This window comes from Myotis yumanensis, unplaced genomic scaffold, assembly GCF_028538775.1.
Source record: "Myotis yumanensis isolate MYYU_CA2020_CCGP unplaced genomic scaffold, mMyoYum1.0.hap1 SCAF_1, whole genome shotgun sequence".
NCBI classification, from domain to species: domain Eukaryota; kingdom Metazoa; phylum Chordata; class Mammalia; order Chiroptera; family Vespertilionidae; genus Myotis; species Myotis yumanensis.
The window spans coordinates 156,910,543-156,923,784 of NW_027223752.1; the positions used below are offsets into that span (position 1 = coordinate 156,910,543).

At 45.5% G+C, this 13,242-nt stretch overlaps 1 protein-coding gene and 1 pseudogene across 1 annotated transcript in view; one reads left to right on the forward strand and one right to left on the reverse strand.

Moving 5' to 3' along the window:
* EGF (epidermal growth factor) overlaps window positions 1-13,242 on the forward strand; it is a 92,013-nt gene that overhangs the window by 73,021 nt on the left and 5,750 nt on the right. The window contains exons 19-22 of the mRNA XM_070390732.1: window positions 1,974-2,096; window positions 4,206-4,350; window positions 8,622-8,789; window positions 12,780-12,894. Of these exons, the coding sequence (XP_070246833.1) occupies window positions 1,974-2,096; window positions 4,206-4,350; window positions 8,622-8,789; window positions 12,780-12,894 (551 nt within the window). The remainder of the gene's footprint in view (window positions 1-1,973; window positions 2,097-4,205; window positions 4,351-8,621; window positions 8,790-12,779; window positions 12,895-13,242) is intronic.
* Window positions 1,083-1,201, reverse strand: LOC138999461 (U2 spliceosomal RNA; annotated as a pseudogene).

Here is a 13,242-nt window from a genome sequence, read left to right on the forward strand (position 1 = left end):
TTTCTCTCTCATCGATGTTTCTAACTCTCCATCCCTCTCCCTTCCTCTCTGTAAAAAATCAATACAATATATATAAAAAAATAAAAAGGCTCAATTTGAGCCATTCAGGATCGTAATTCAATGGGACAGATATTTAATGGGTCTCTGTTAGTACAGCAGCACAGCACTAGGAACTGGGGGGAATACCAAGGTGATAAAGGCAGTCCTTGCTTGCAAGGAGAATGATCTGAGAGAAACACAGCTGTAATGAGTGGTGAAGAAAGGCAAGCATCATAAGAGAAGTGAAAACTGCAGTGGAAGCTCAGAACTGGGAGAAATACCTGTTGCAGGTTTGGGGGAAGACTTCATAGAGGAAGGATTATTTTGCAGGCGTGAATTTTTGCTAGGCAGAAACGTGAAGGGGTAGAAAGTAGCCTCATTGAGCACTGCCTGTAGGTTGTATGTGAGGGAAAGCAGAAACCGAGGCTGGTTAAGGTAGTGTCCTTGTCTGCTGTGCAGACTGGGTGGCCTAAACAAGACATTTATTTTCTCACAGTTCTGGAGGCTAGGTGTCCCAGATCAAGGTGCCAGCTCATCCGGTTCTTGGTGAGGACTCTCCCCAGCTTACAGACGCTGCCTTCTTGCAGCGCACGCATACACACACACACACACACACACACACACACACACACACATACTTCTCTGTGGCTCATGCAGAGAGGGTAGGAGCGAGGGAGGGAGGGAGAGAGAGAGAGAGAGAGAGAGAGAGCGCTGATGTCTCTTCCTCTTATAATGACACCAATCCTATTGGATCAGGGCCCCATTCTTACGACCTCATTTAACCTTAATTACTTCCCTTAGGTTCCCTTAGGCCCTTTCTCCAAATATAGTCACCATGGGAGTTAGGGATTCAACATGTGAATTTTGGGGGATACAATTCAGTTGATAACCAGTGCATTGGGTTACATTTGTGGAAGATGAGAGTCTGAGGGTTAGTCATTGGGGTTTTATTTCTCTAGACCAGCACTGTCAATAGAAATATAACGTCAGTCACATATATAATTTAAAATTTTCTAGTAGCCACATTAGGAAAAGTAAAAATAAACAGGTGAGATTAATTTAAAATATATTTTATTTATTCCAACATATCCAAAATATTAACATTTTAAACTGATAAGAACAGATACTACACTTGACCTTAGCCAAAAGGCTGAGAAGCGATTATATTAACATTTTAATATATAATCAATACAAAAATTATTACGGTAATTTTACGTTCTTTCTCATTTGGGTGTTAAGTCTTCAGAACCTGGCATGTGTTTCACACGCACAGCCCCACGTGGACTGGCCATGGTCCGGGTGCCCAGGACTCCCCTACGGCAATGGCTACCATATTGGGCAGCGCAGCTCTAGGCAGCAGGGGGCATGGGCAGCATTGGAATCACGTGGTGCAGGGATGGGAGACGTGGTCCAGGAAGATTAGCCTGGCACTGGTGCTTGGGGGTGGAGCAGAGAGGGCAGGATGCAGGGGATGTAATCAGGCTCTTCTTATAGAGAGGAGGGACCTTCATGATTGGGTGGTAACCGAGAAAGGAGAAGGTGGGTAGCTGGGACAGAAAGTGATGACTTAGTTTATGTTTATGTTAAAAAGCCAGCAATGTTTTCTTTGGTGTGAGCTGACCTTCTAAATGTTTGTCTAGAGATCACTTTCCAATCTCCAGCTTTCCCACTGAGCTACCTGTGTTGGGAAGTTCCCTTTCCCGCCAGCCTTATGTAGACGTTCCCCTGAACTGCTTGCAGCCCAACGACCCTGCTCATCTCTCTCGCCAACGTTCATGATGAAATATTTTGGATCTGATGATGTGCAGAGCTCTGAGATCGTGCCACATGATCAAACTCGAAGATACTCTCCTTTTCGAATGTTGGGTTTTCTCATTGTCTGACCTGCTTTCCTTCTCCGCACCCCATTATCCCTACTCCCCCTTTCCCGGCAGATATTGACGAGTGCCAGCTGGGCGTGCACACCTGTGGGGAAAATGCCACCTGTACAAACACAGAGGGAAACTACACCTGCCTGTGTGCCAGCAGCCTGTCTGAACCCCGGCGGATTTGCCCCGGTAGGTTGGTGGGTTATCTAGATCCCAGGGGAGGAGCTCGATTGGGAAAATTCTGTATCCCAGTGTGTTTGCATTTGAGATTCCAGAAAGCATTTGGTTCCACCAGGCTGTCCGGTTTGCTTTCCTGATGAGGTTGATGCTGGGCTTGAGAATGCGCAATGGTCTGTTTTTTAATTTTGATAGCATCTGGGATAAATCTGTCTTCATTACTCACAGTTCAGTGAAGGAGGCAACACAGGCGGCTCTCTTTAACTGCAGCGAATGCCCCGGCTTGTGGTGTCAGTTTCTCGGGCTGCTGGGGGAACTGCAGGGCCGGGCAGGTTGAGGAGGATGTCTGGACTTTTTGCATTTTGAGTCACTTTCAAGGATTTTAAAATTTTACTTTAAAAAGTTAGTATTTCTTGATCTGATTAGAATTCCAGCTCTTTTTGTCTCCTTTTAAAAAAAAAAAAATGTTCATAATAGTCAACTCCTGCTTCCTGAACCCAGCCTCGTCTCACCATCACACCCCAGCAGGGGGCTGGCCTCGGAGCTCGGGGGGGGGGGGGGGGGGGGGCGGGATCAGACTCGTCCCCTTTCCTAGTTACCCCGACAGCTATTTATCCAGCTCCGCGCTGCAGCCAGAATGCATCCTAAGAAAGGAAAGCCCTGGCTTGCTTGAGTGTCTGTTTTTTTTAACAATTTATTTTCTCAAATAGTTTGCTCTTCTTAAAGGTATTGGAAGATTGCTAATATTTACAGAGTCAACTACACACCCTCATGTTTTCCTTTTAAAGAGCAGTGAACCATTCAGGGAAAGGACTTTACCACTTTGGCATTTCCTATGTGTGGTAGCATTTCTTTTCTCTCAGCGGGACTAGTCTTGTCTCTGAGGTTCCCCCCTGAAAGTGAAATAGTTTTTAGAAGAAATCATTGCGTGGGAGAAATTTTTGAGACTCCCAGGACAGCAGGGGTCATGGACTGTGTATGGGTGGGTGGTTTATAAGCCATAAATAGATACTGTGGTTCAGTGAGACCCTCTTAGAGCTAGTCGTCATTTCACATGTGTGTGTGTGTATATGACAGATGTGCTTTTATAATGAGATCAGTGACTCTGCATTCATTCGGTGTCTTAGGATTGACCATTCTCTTACTTGCCTCCAACATGCTTTATGTCAAAAACTACTGAACCTAAAGAAAGAATGGGCCTCTTCGTGGGGAATAACAGAAAGTCTGGTTAGGAAAGTGAAACTATTGTTGCTTTGGTAGTTCCACTGTCACTAAAAGGCACTGTTTCACAAATTGTTCACAGAAACTAGTTCCTGACACTGATCCAGGTTTCCCCTGAGACTCAAAAGCTAAAGTGAAGCAAAGTGAAAGAGCAATTGCTATCATTAATTTTATATAGAAAAAGTTTTGAGCATTCCAAGACTAATAATAATAATAATAATAATAATAATAATAGCCCTAACCAGTTTGGCTCAGTGGATAGAGCGTCGGCCTGCGGAGTGAAGGGTCTGGGGTTCGATTCCAGTCAAGGGCATGTACCTCGGTTGCGGGCACATCCCCAGTGGGGAGTGTGCAGGAGGCAGCTGATTGATTTTTCTCTCTCATCGATGTTTCTGACTATTCCTCTCCCTTCTTCTCTGTAAAAAATCAATAAAATATATTTGAAAAAAAAAAAATAACAACAACAACCTACCAAATCATACCTAATGCACTTAATTATATCCAGTCACATCCTCAGGAGCTTGTAGGCTTTTCTGATACCTTAGAACACACCTTGCTAACAGGTACACAGAATAAAGGGAGATGAAGCACTGATGCTCACAGACAGTTCAAAGCTATGGCAGCTTGATGCTGAGGTGCCCATTGTGGTTCCTGGGGAAGGAGCATGGCCACTCTCGCTGCTGGGGAGCCTCTGGCTTGCTAAGGGCTCGTGCAAAACACTGAACGCTATTTTTGCTTTTCGTCTTTTCTTCCTCAAAGTGAAAATCCTCTTTGGGTTTCTGTTGGTTAGCGAAAGCGGGCACTGATGGATGTAGGTCTTTCGTAATGGGAAGTGGTTACTTGTGCCTGAAGGATGCTGCTAGCTTCAGAAAATAAAAGTAGAATCTTTGATTCGTCTAGACTCGACTCCACCCTCTCATCTCAAGGAGGATGGGCGCCATTCTGTGAGAAACGGTTACTCGGAATGCCCCCCGTCCCACGCCGGGTACTGCCTCCACGGCGGCATGTGTATGTACATTGAAGCCGTGGACCGCTACGCATGCAAGTAAGTACAGCCGCCTTTCCGGTGGCCCAGAGAGGTGCCCCTGCAACCCATAGCTTCCAGCTGACTTACAACATTTGTAGTGAGGAGCATTTTCTATAATTAGGTTTTCCTTAGGGAAACATAGATAAACCTGCATCTATACATTGTGTGTGTGTTGCATTCTCCCTGCATATCACCCCATCCACCCCCACAGCTGCCTGTGCTAAATGTACATTTAAGGAATTGGGTGATTTCCCCTTTTCCTTAAGTAACTTAATATTACTACTGGGACAGTCTGGGAATTAAACTTCTCATTTTGGTTGAAAAACTTAGGTTTGTGAGAGAATGGCTTACAGCGTTGATTTCTTTTCGGCCACATCTATGGAGAGCGTCCATGGTGTGTTTTTGAAGTTACACAAATGTTGTATATATATTCACACTGGACTTCTTGCCTTCCATTCTCAAAGCTGAAATATATGCATTTTTAAAAAAATATATTTTATTGATTTTTCACAGAGAGGAAGGGACAGAGATAGAGAGTTAGAAACATCGATGAGAGAGAAACATCGATCAGCTGCCTCCTGCACATCCCCCAATGGGGATGTGCCCGCAACCCAGATACATGCCCCTGACCGGAATCGAACCCGGGACCCTTCAGTCCGCAGGCCGACGCTCTATCCACTGAGCCAAACCGGTCTCGGCATATGCATTTTTTTTTACTTAATTTCCTAATAGTTGATGTTTGTACTGTTGTTGTTTCATGGCAACTGCTGGATGGAGCCACGATTGCTGTTTGTTCCCTCTTTGTCCCCAGGATGGTTTCGCAGTGGGCAGTGTCACCTGCAGCCCGGAAACCCTGCGGCCCTCCTGCGCACTCACCCAGAACACCTTCCCCGTGGGGCCTTTCATAAAGTGACACTCACAATGTCTAGTTCCATCTCACTTTTACTTTTTGTTATTTCCATGTTTTGAAGGCAATATGAGGGAACCCATGGATTCTGAAAAATAAGTAGGCCTCCTAATGCTAGACTTTTGACTCACTGATAATTTTCTCTGTGCCTGAAGAAGGAGTGATAAAATATTCTGATTCTCATGAATAGCTGCTATAAGTTTAAAGGCTTTTATTATTTAAATTTTTTTTATTGATTTCAGAGAGGAAGGGAGAGGGAGAGAGAGATAGAAACATCAATGAGAGAGAATTATGGATAGACTGCTTCCTGCACGACCCCTACTGGGGATCGAACCTGAAACCCTGGGCACATGGGGTTTTGACTGGGAATTGAACCATGACCTCCTGGTTCATAGGTCAATGCTCAACCACTGAGCAACACTGGCCAAGCAAGGCTTTTATTATTTATCAGTGGTAATCAGCAGAAACATAGTCTAAATTATTAGAAGGATTAAGTTGTATTCATTCTGTGACAAAGTGGATGTCTTGCATTATAAGTCATGTCAGCCTGACAAAAATAATGGAAAATGCTCATGAATATTAGCAAAAATGACTCAATTCTAATAAAAATCTGTTTCCATGTACATATTGGCATGCAATAATTTTCGAACCTAAGATAAATCTAGTGTTAGTTATTCTTGATTTTGACAATAAAATCAAGCTGTTTTACTTGTTCGTGGTTTCTTATCATCCAAAATGATAAAATTATGAAGACAAATGTTCTAGTTTATTAGGTCCTTTTTTGTTTTTATAAAAGACTTTATGATAATATGAACTGTACGGAAGAGTTAGGCATTACAATTAATATGTTATGTTCATCTGGACCTGGTAGTGTCAATTAATTAAATGGCCTATAAACTCTAACACATTACTTTTCTTCCTGCCATTAAATCCTGATGAAAATATCACATTCCTCTGATAATGTTTTAAAATGTGTTGTTACAAAAGGACCAACTGGAGATCAGACTCATATTTGAGGACCTTTCATCAAAATCAATATTGAAACTATGACAAGTGTTCCCATTAATTTGGATCATAACTTTGTTTTTGAATTCTACATTTAATTAAACTGTGGTTTAATCATTCAACCCTTCCCTCTTCCTGACCGGTGACATCACCTTGTAGGTTTTAAATTCCATAATGACACCTCTCTTGGGAGCTCTCTAGTCCAACTTTTATTAGAAACACTTCATGGGCAGCATTCCACACAGTGCTCCCAGCGCTGGGAGCAGGGTTATAAAGGGCGCTCTTTCCTTGCATGGACGACAGGGACCCCCGGCTGCCCAGGGTACAGGGATGTGAGGACTGGAGTCTCCATGCCAGGGGCTTCCCCCAAGGATCCCGGGACTGGAGATCCTCAGAAGATTCCAAACTTCCTGAGCTCAGAAACGGTCCTCCCTTATTCCGGTTAGGCTTTGAACCAACCCACACCCTTCCAGGAAGGTCTTCTTCAGACCAAGATCCCCCCTCCCCCCACTGGCACTGAAATGTTTCATGGACAAAGGGTCCTGTGGTCAAATCCTTTTGAAAAATGCTGATACGCTAGCCTCCAAGTCTTGGTTCACGGTACAACACAATGTGTTAAAAAAGCTTGGTTGGCCTTTACTTAGTCTAGAATTTCTTGAAATTATTTGACCGTAGAAATGGAAACTTAGTTGGCCAGGGACTCTTTTGTTTGGTTTAAGAGAAGAATTCAATAACCCAAAGAACCAGCCATGTGCGGCCCACCCTGGTGACCTTGTGGAATGCTGACTCACTGCACTGGGTCCTATTAGGCTCACAGAGGCTCAGATATTGCAGCCCGTCATGGCCTCCATATGGTGAAATGTATAATCCTTGGTATATTCCTTGAGATCTTAAAATCTCTGAGAGAACTCGAGGTGTGGCCCATTAATATCCAACAGTTTAAAAGTGTGGCATTGATAGTTAATGTCTACAACCAAAGATAGCTAGAGTGAAAACAGATGCCAGGACAGCCTGGAATCACTTCATAGTCTTTTATGCTTCCTGCACTCAGATCCTGCTGTCTCTTGCCCGGCCAGTTCTAGAGTAGCTTTCAGACGTGCATGTGGCTTGTATAGTAGGAAGAACATAGGCTTTGAAATCCACCATTTGAATGGAACCTTCCATCCACTAGCTGAGTGGCCTGGCCCAAATTACTTAACCCCATTTTGAGCCTCACTTTCCTCATCTGTAAAATGGGGACAAGCCATCAAAAATAAGCAACAGTGTCCAGCACAGTGTCAAACACATAAGGCGCTTAACAAATGCTAGATCCTTTCCCTCCTTTCTCTGAAAGTGACTCACCAAAGTGCCTGTGACCAACTCCAGGTAGAACTAAGGTGGCATCAAGATATTCTGGGGCTTTGTCAAATGCTTCTTCCATGCGGCCCCTTTCTACCATGGGGTCTGGTATCAGTTCTTTCTGTTTTCGTTCCATGGAGTCCTTTTGGAATAAGGCGGCTGCATGAATAGATAGATAGCTGGCCCAGGCTCAAGGGGAGGACATTCCTACCAAGTGAGCATCACAAAATATTTAATAGGATATTTTTTAAGTTTATGCCCCCCCCCCCCCCCCCCCCCCCGTGAAGAATAATAAAACAAAGCAAAACAAAAAATAGAACTGCAAGATCCGCCCAGTTTGTGGAAGCTCTCAATCCCAGTAGATGGCAGCATTGTTTCACTCACTTCCCTCCTGAGGTTCAGCGAGCCAGTCGCTGGTGGTTAATTCTAGTAAGTTTCACCGGCGAACTGGCAGGGAAGGGTTGAATGTTTGATTAAACCCCTCCATTTAGTTTCTCCCCTTTGAAGACAGTAGGCAAACGCCCCTGAGAGCTCTCCTTCTGGGCCTTAGTGATGGAAAAGGAAAATGTTTCCTCCGCAGACGGGGCTGTGCTTGCTGGTCCACATTCTTGTATGGCCTGGGCTCCGGCGAAGGACTCTGCTTCCCATGCCGCCCGCCTCCGAATGCAGATTGCATTGCGATCCGGCCAAACATACGCTCGAAAACTCGCTTGGCTCCTAGGGCAAAGTTGCTTTGTGTTGGTCTTAAAGGCAGCGCCTCAGGATTTCCGCCTAAGAGTAACTGATCTTTAATCAATGCCCTGCGATGCCTGGGAGAGGCCGTGCGCGAAATCCCCCCATCGATCCCAGGGCAAAGGGACGGAAGGGGAAGTCCACGCAGCATGGACGTGTGGAGCGGAGGCTGACCCCTCATGGATTTCCCATGTGCGTCCGAAAAGCCGAGCCTGGAAATGCAGAGGCAGCTGGATATCGGGCCTGAAAAAGAGGAGCGTTTCTGCCCGGGGCTCCGGCTGACCGCTCTGTGTGTGTGTTGTCACAGCTGTGTCGTGGGCTACGTCGGGGAGCGCTGTCAGCACCGGGACCTGAAATGGTGGGAGCTGCGCCACGCGGGCCGCGGGCGGCAGCGGAGCATCACGGTGGTGGCCGTCTGCGTGGTGGTGCTGGTCCTGCTGCTGCTGCTGGGGCTGTGGGGCGCCCGCTACTACAGGTGAGGCCCTCCGTCCATCCTCACTTTCAGCCCCCCAGCCCCTCCCGGGGGGAACACCTGCCTCCCTGAGAGGGGCGTCTGCACCCCTCTGCACTTCCAACGGGGGTCACAGCGAAGGACAGTGACACGGGGTGCAGGATCCCAGCTCCGAGACGGCAGCCGTTTCCCTTTTCCTTCCTCCACTCCAGTCCACACGCCTGCGTAGTGCATGGGGCTGCTACTAGTGTTTAATGAGGCAGTTTTGTGTCCACTGTTTCCCCCCTGGTACCTGCCTTCCCCTCCGCCTGCATAGCTGTACTCTCTTTCATGGCTGTCTCCCATTGAGTTGATGTCCCACAAAGCACTCACTTTTGTTCCAGCAAATCAGTATCTCCCCCAAGTCGGAAGGAAGATGTTGGTCCTTGGATTTTGTGTTTCCGATCATGTCAAGTTAAAAGTTAAAAACGGTGAAACAATATTTGTACATTTAATTTTTAAAAATTGGCACTACATTGGGATGAAGGTGTAGGCATCACACTGCTGATGTTCCATTTTCTTAAAAAGTAGGACGTCATCCTCCATGACCCTCAACACTGAGAAACGTTTTATGTTCTGTTATAGTTTGTGCTGCACCAGGTCACTGAGTTGTAACACTTTGGGGCTGAAGGGAACTTTATTGAGTCATCGAATTCGATCGCATCATTTTATGGCCCCAAAACCTAACACCCACTTAACTAATAGGCCCCAGTTTCTGGGCACGTATGGAATATCTACCACCATCTGCCAATAAAACTCCAACCACACTCACTGGTACTACAACCCCGCGGGTGTCAACTGTCTTGTATTATGGAGAACTCAACATATTCAAGAGATATTTGTCTGAGATCCTGCTATATCCCAGTGTAGAGGTTAAGGACATGGGCTCTAGAATCACACTGCACGGGTTCAGTTCCTAGTTCATGTTTAATTAACATTGGGAGCCGGTGTGGCTCAGTTGGTTGGGCATTGTCCCATGCACCAAAGGGTTGCCAGTTCGATTCTTCATTGGGCCACGTACCTGGGTTGTGGAGGCAGCCAATTGATGTTTCACTCTTGCATCAATGTTTCTCTCTCTTTCTCTCCCTCTCCTTTCCTCTCTCTCTAAAAATCAATTTCAAAAATCTTTAAATAACACCATACATATTTATTTATTTATTTACTTATTTAGAGAGAAAGGTTATCTAACCTTTGTATTCATTAATTTCCTTTGCTATACAATGGGAACAAGAATAGTACGTGAGAGTTACTGTGGGATTGAGTTAATCTAAGTAAAGCATTTAGTGTAGGTCTGGCATTTAGGACCTATCTGTTGTTATTATGTTTTTTTTATGAACTGTAATCTTCCCCCAAAGGGTCACATGTTCCAAACCCCTTTCTATTTCAAGACACAAGATTCTCAGGCACAACTTGAATTTTTAACCCAGTGGTCCATCAGTAACCATTGTATTCCGGTGTTCAAACATGATTTCAGATGTCTGTGGGAAGAATATTGAATAAGCAGTGCTTCGTCCCATTGGACAGAATGCCAGGAGAAAAATAGATGTTTGGCAAATAATAGTGTAGACAAAATTCGGAGCAAGAAACTTAAGGTTATGTGTGCCATGATTATCAAATAATTTTTCTTATTCTATGCGCTATGGCACAGTAATATGTTTTATGTTCCACTGATGTGCTTCAGAGCTCTGGATGGAAAGCCAGGGGCAGATCGCTGTCTTTTCTTACTTAGGATTCAAAGACCAGCTCAGCTGAAAGATGACTGGAGACTTTAAGAATGTCTTTGGCCTCTGACCCCTGTGTACCTAAAATCAAAAAACTGATAAGGACTACTCCTTTCAAAAGAAAACTTATCAGAAGTCTTTTTTTCTTTTTCTTTCCTTATTGCTGAAATGCATCCAGAGTTGTGAAGTTATTTCCTGAACAAAGGTATGGTTCCTTACCGAGCAGTTCTGGCCAGTGGAACCGCTTACCCCACCACAAATTTTCAGCTATGCTCTTGACTGCATTTGTATAGTAGCTGTCTCAATTCTGAGAAGATCAAATCAGAACTGCCAGTCTAAATATTGCCATGTCACTAAAATATGCCAATAGATACAGCTCTGGCTTTGAGTTATTTATTTATTTATTTAGAGAGATTTGTTGTTCCACTTATTTATGCATTCAGTGGTTGATTCTTGTATGTGCCCTGACCGGGGATCAAACCCATAACCTTGGTGTATTGGGATGATGCTCTAACTGAACCAACCAAGATACCCAGCCAGGGCTCTAGCTTTGAGGTTTTACATTAGACACACTAAGTGCCTTTCTTTAAAGAGTCAGTTATTCCTTACTTTGTACCAGTCCTTGCCTGTCTTGTCTAGATAGTTTGATACTGTCGGCCTTGTATATCTCTCAAAAAGATGGTTTGTGAAACTAACTAATTTCTGAAATATTGGATTATTACTTCATAATCTAGATTTCCTGGAACAACAGGAAGTATTCTGTGACAAACTGTAACTCTGTCATGTTGGAATTGATTACATTAGCCACTTGCTTCATGCCTTTGCTTAATGCCTTTGCTTAAAAATAATAAGCCCACACCCTTTCCTGGATGGAAGCCTCGGTTACAGCGAATTCGCAGCTCCTGAGACGGGGCTTTCACAGCAGCGCCTACCTTCCTGCTGCCCTTGCTCAGATGCCCAGGCAGACCTATCGGACCCAGGGTGCCCTACTACACGGAATTAGGCTGCGGCAGGCCCAAGATGGTGTGCTGCTTTGGACTCCCGGGGCTGGCTGGTGGTCTGCACCACTGCATTTCCTCGCCCGCCCCCGCCCCCCAACCCCCCCCACTCCCACCTTCACTCTACGGCTGCTCCTCCGTACATCATACACCCCTCTCTCCCCCTTGGGAGGCGCTGCTTTGAGGACAGGGATCTCACCTTAGTTCTAGATCTCCCTTCCTTCCCCTCCCTCCAGTGCATGACACCATGCATTGTACAGACTCCCTTTCCCCCTAGGGCAGCGGTTCTCAACCTGTGGGTCGCGACCCCTTTGGCGGTCGAACGACCCTTTCACAGGGGTCGCCTAAGACCATCCTGCATATCAGATATTTACATTACGATTCATAACAGTAGCAACATTACAGTTATGAAGTAGCAACGAAAATAATTTTATGGTTGGGTCACAACATGAGGAACTGTATTTAAAGGGCCAGAAGGTTGAGAACCACTGCCCTAGAGCATGACATCATGCATTGTATAGACTCAGTGCTAAATTTTTTTCAGCCAAAGACATATTTATAAAACTGAATTTGGAGGTAGGAGGCCTAGTCTATTTCCTGGCTTGGCAGCTATGATCCGATGTGCTCTTGGGCCTCCACTCCCCGTGTTCTTGCCTGTAATGCCTGTGAGCAGGAGGCCGCAGTGAGCCAGTGGAAGGAGCCGAGGCGTCGTGTGACTGTGACCAGCCCCTGGGCTGTCCTAGTTAGCGGGGTGCCTTGGGTGGTCACGCTGTCTTCCGGCCCCACTGGCTTCACTTATAAAGTGGAGCTGATATAGTGTGTCACGCGACTGCTGTGATACTATTTCCATAGACTGCCCTCCTCCCCACCAAGGTGTAGATCCTTTAAGGTAGAGATGTTTTGTTGTTGTTTTGGGGGGTTGCTATATCTCCAATCCTAGGACGGTGCCTAGGATGTAGTTAGTATTCAATAAATTCATGGCTCCCTTCCCATTTCCATTTTACGCCACCCTCCCACCCCACCCCCTCCCCCATCTCACAGCACCTTGGAAAAAGTGAAACATCATCTGGAAAGTTCTGCAGAAAGTAAGGGCTTAAAAACCCCAAGTTGTCTTTCTAGTTTTCTTAGTGTTTCATCTCCCCCATGCATTTTAAGTACCTAAGTTGCAGTAGCAAACGTAGTCGTCCCTGACCATCCCTGAGCGGGCTACTGTTTTGTGTTGTGTTGAGATGGTCTCACATTTGGTTTGATTGCAGGACTCAGAAGCTGCTATCGAAAAATCCAAAAAACCCTTACGAAGACTCGAACAGAGATGTGAGCACCAGGCCTGCAGATGGAGAGGCTGGGATGTCCTCTGGCCCCCAACCTTGGGTAACGTGACCAAAGTGCATGAAGCAAGAAATTGGCTTTATACTAATCCCAGCTCAGTTTTTCTTGTTCTTCTGAGTTCAGAGAGACTGGAAGCTGATCTAGCTTCCAGCGGGTGTTAATGTGATAGCCAACACCACAATAACTGGGGGGGAGGGGGAGTTCGGGGTCCTGGTTGGGCTGGGGGGACTCTGCCCTAAAGTAAAGTAATCCAACAGGCTACAACAGTGCCATACTTTAATTGCACTAGAAACTTACGGAACCTTTCTTTCGATCATGCAGTTTTTTCCTATAACGTGGATGTTGATGTGTATATGAAAAGTCTTTCCCAATTGTAGGTGATCCTCTTCA